The 2,924-nt window shown below is 40.4% G+C and overlaps 1 protein-coding gene across 3 annotated transcripts in view; it reads left to right on the top strand.

Annotated features, from left to right (window-relative positions):
- The first annotated feature begins 2,303 nt into the window (after positions 1–2,303).
- The window catches only part of LOC109428393 (uncharacterized), a 105,863-nt gene continuing 105,242 nt past the window's right edge, over positions 2,304–2,924 (top strand). For 2 of the 3 annotated variants that reach the window (XR_009995973.1, XM_029855849.2), the window contains exon 1: positions 2,305–2,862. Coding sequence is in view for 1 of the 3 variants with exons in the window: in XM_029855849.2 (XP_029711709.1) it covers positions 2,707–2,862 (156 nt within the window). In the remaining 2 variants the exon portion in view is untranslated. Of the gene's footprint in view, positions 2,863–2,924 lie in introns of all 3 variants that reach the window. The other variant, XR_003892822.2, reaches the window with a different exon arrangement.

The raw sequence follows: 2,924 nt of genomic DNA, 5'->3' as shown, positions 1-2,924 counted from the left end.
AAAACAACTTTAATTAATTTTTACTGATAGTAACTTTAAATTATTATAGAACTATTGAAAAACAATCGAATCAATCAGTCACTAATAAAGCTAATGTTCACTTATTGTACGAACTATATGGGCTTGATTTCTATTGTAAAAAGTAACAATATATCTACTATGTGTTTTATTGTGAACAATAAAACCAGTCATTTGTTAATAATATTTACCATGTAAAGAATGGTAATTTTTTATCCGGGTGCATTGGTGTGCGTGTATAAAAACCAAAATATTGACAACTTTGCAAACGCTGATTGGTGGACGCGGTGTACACCTGCTACACTCCCGATTTTTTGAGTGCTGCACTATCATGAGCGGTGCAGAAAAAGTGCTACACCGGTGCAGCACGAAAATCAAAAACGAACATTTTCAGTGCAAAAGTGCTACACCGGTGTAGCTACACCGCAAAAACGAAAACGACAAAAATTACGGCTTATCGCACGGTTACTGAAGCAAATTGATTACTGTCGACCCTCTCGGATGGAATACAAGTAGCCGGTAAATCCACAATATGTTATCAATATATCTTACGTTCGATTTGAAAAAAGGTCTGCACAATCTAGAATAGGAATCACAATCCCCGCGAAAAATGCAGTGTAAACAACCCCATGAAACGGCTGTCATCCACATACAACTGGATTGAAGCCAAAAATATGGTGCTGATTTGAATCGGCGGTTGCATAAGGCTGAAAACACAGTGATTTTTTCTGTTGGAGCAGGTGCGACATTCAAATTTAATTGACTTTAGTGTTGTTCTAAATGGGCTAAATGTATTTTCATATTTGTGCGTCTTGTAAATTTAACAAAGAGCACTAAACCCATTGAACAATATGTGGAAATGATCGTTTTTCGATCACGAATTTATCTTCGCACGACAAAGTTCGCTTCCGCACGTAGCAGATTGGGCAGCAGACTGAAATTTCGTAAACAAACCCGTGGCGCCCCACCAAAGGCGGCGGCTTCAAGAACTAACGCTTTCTTCAGGGGGTTGAGTGTAAACGAACCTGAACATGAACCACGCACCACAAATCCAAAGTATATAAATATGTACCAAGGTAAGAGATTCCCGTAAATGTCAAAAATGAGACTCACCAACACATCTGCGTTAGTTATGAAAAGTTGGTGTTTTTACACTAAAATGTCATTATTTCAGCAAAGTTTGTGAAGTTTTGTTAGTTTGGATGTTTCTAAATGCTGAAAAAATATGTTTAGAATCAATTAAAAAAAATTTGTTACCGATTTTCAAATGGCGATATTGACTGGTTTGCTGAATGTGATACACCGCGCGGCCTTTGTAATGTTCCAAACGCGCATTTGCACGAAATTCCACGCGGCAAATCCTTTTGGAAAGGAACAGCCGCACTTGAGGAAACGCCGCAATGTTATCTCCCATAAGAATGGAGTAAAAGGAGAGCAAAAAACGCGGCTGTTCCTTTCCTCAGGGATTTGCCGCGTGTACTTTTGGGCAAATGCGCCAATATTTTCTGTTTTATTGCATGGAGGTCACATTTAATCCAGTCAGATGCAATTAAATATTATGTTTCCAGTTCAAAACCGAATTAGCGACATTTTTTCTTTGACTTCCGCTGCTTTTGCCTTGCGTTAAACACAATGTCGGAAGTGGGGCGCTGTATTGTACACCTGGTGCTCTATACAGCGCCCCACTTCCGACATTGTGTTTAATGCAAGGCAAAAGCAGCGGAAGTCAAAGAAAAAATGTCGCTAATTCGGTTTTGAACTGGAAACATAATAATAGCTTCTAAGATGGGAGTGCTTAATTTCTTAAGAAAGTTTGCTAAATAGTGATGTGCCCATACAAATCAGCGCAAACTTCTGGAGCTCGATTTGAATAGGTCGTATGTGCATTTGTCGATATAAAATTCGATCAGTTTATTTTAGTTATTGTAGCAAAAGGGAAGATATTTTGGAGACTTTTAATGATGGAACGGAAAGCCTGTTTTGTGATGATTCTGCTGCATGTATCAACTTTGTTCAATTTCAACGGTTTTTGCTATAATAAGCGAATCCAACTGATCGAATTTTTAATCGACGAAAGCACATACGACCTTTTCAAATCGAGCTCCAGACTTCATAACTATTTTTTGCTTTTTTCCTTTTCTCACTAATCCGTGAATATTAGCGGGAGTCTCTTACCTTGGTATTTAGATACTTTGCCACAAATCTACCCTGGATTCGTCACTGGATGACACCTCGCATGTGACAAAAGCAAAACGTCTACCGCGATCAAAACAAAACCTGAAAACCCCAGAGAGGAAAAGCGCCCCTTTTGCTACCCACACTCGTTGTTCGTGCGTGTTATCAGTACCTAGACGATAGGTACACGAATGTGAAACAAGGAGCGTCCAGCCAGCTGGCGATAAGACTACCATACCGATCGTCGTCAATTTTCTTGGACTTTTGTTTGCTTGGACAGCACAGTAGTCAGTCATCCGTCATCCGTGCGTTATTATCGCAATCGTCCGACTTGGCTTATCTGTGCGGTTCCTGCTCAGCAGTGCTAGTGTTAGTAGTGCTCAATCAGAAGACTTAGTGGTAAATGACTCATCGAGTGTCCAGTTGGGAGAAAGTTTTGGCGTAATAGCTAGCTAGAGTGTTATAATCCAGTTAACTATCGAGTGCTGAAAGACGTGTGCAGTACATAACCATATGGCAATGGAGCCCGCGGCTGTGAATCTTGCTGATTTGGCATCGTTGAAGGAGCGAATGAAACTTATCGCCGAGGCTGATCCCAAGCAGTACCATAATGAGTTTTCGCTCCGGCGGTATCTGCGGGCTTTCAAAACGGTCGATGCGGCCTTCCAGGTGAGTGTTGTGTCCTTGATTAGTTTGCATCTCTGTGTTTAACTCGTCTGTTTCGAATATAG

This window comes from Aedes albopictus, chromosome 1, assembly GCF_035046485.1.
Source record: "Aedes albopictus strain Foshan chromosome 1, AalbF5, whole genome shotgun sequence".
NCBI classification, from domain to species: Eukaryota; Metazoa; Arthropoda; class Insecta; order Diptera; family Culicidae; genus Aedes; species Aedes albopictus.
Note: the sequence above shows the minus strand (reverse complement) of the source record. Positions and strands in the feature narration are given on the sequence as shown.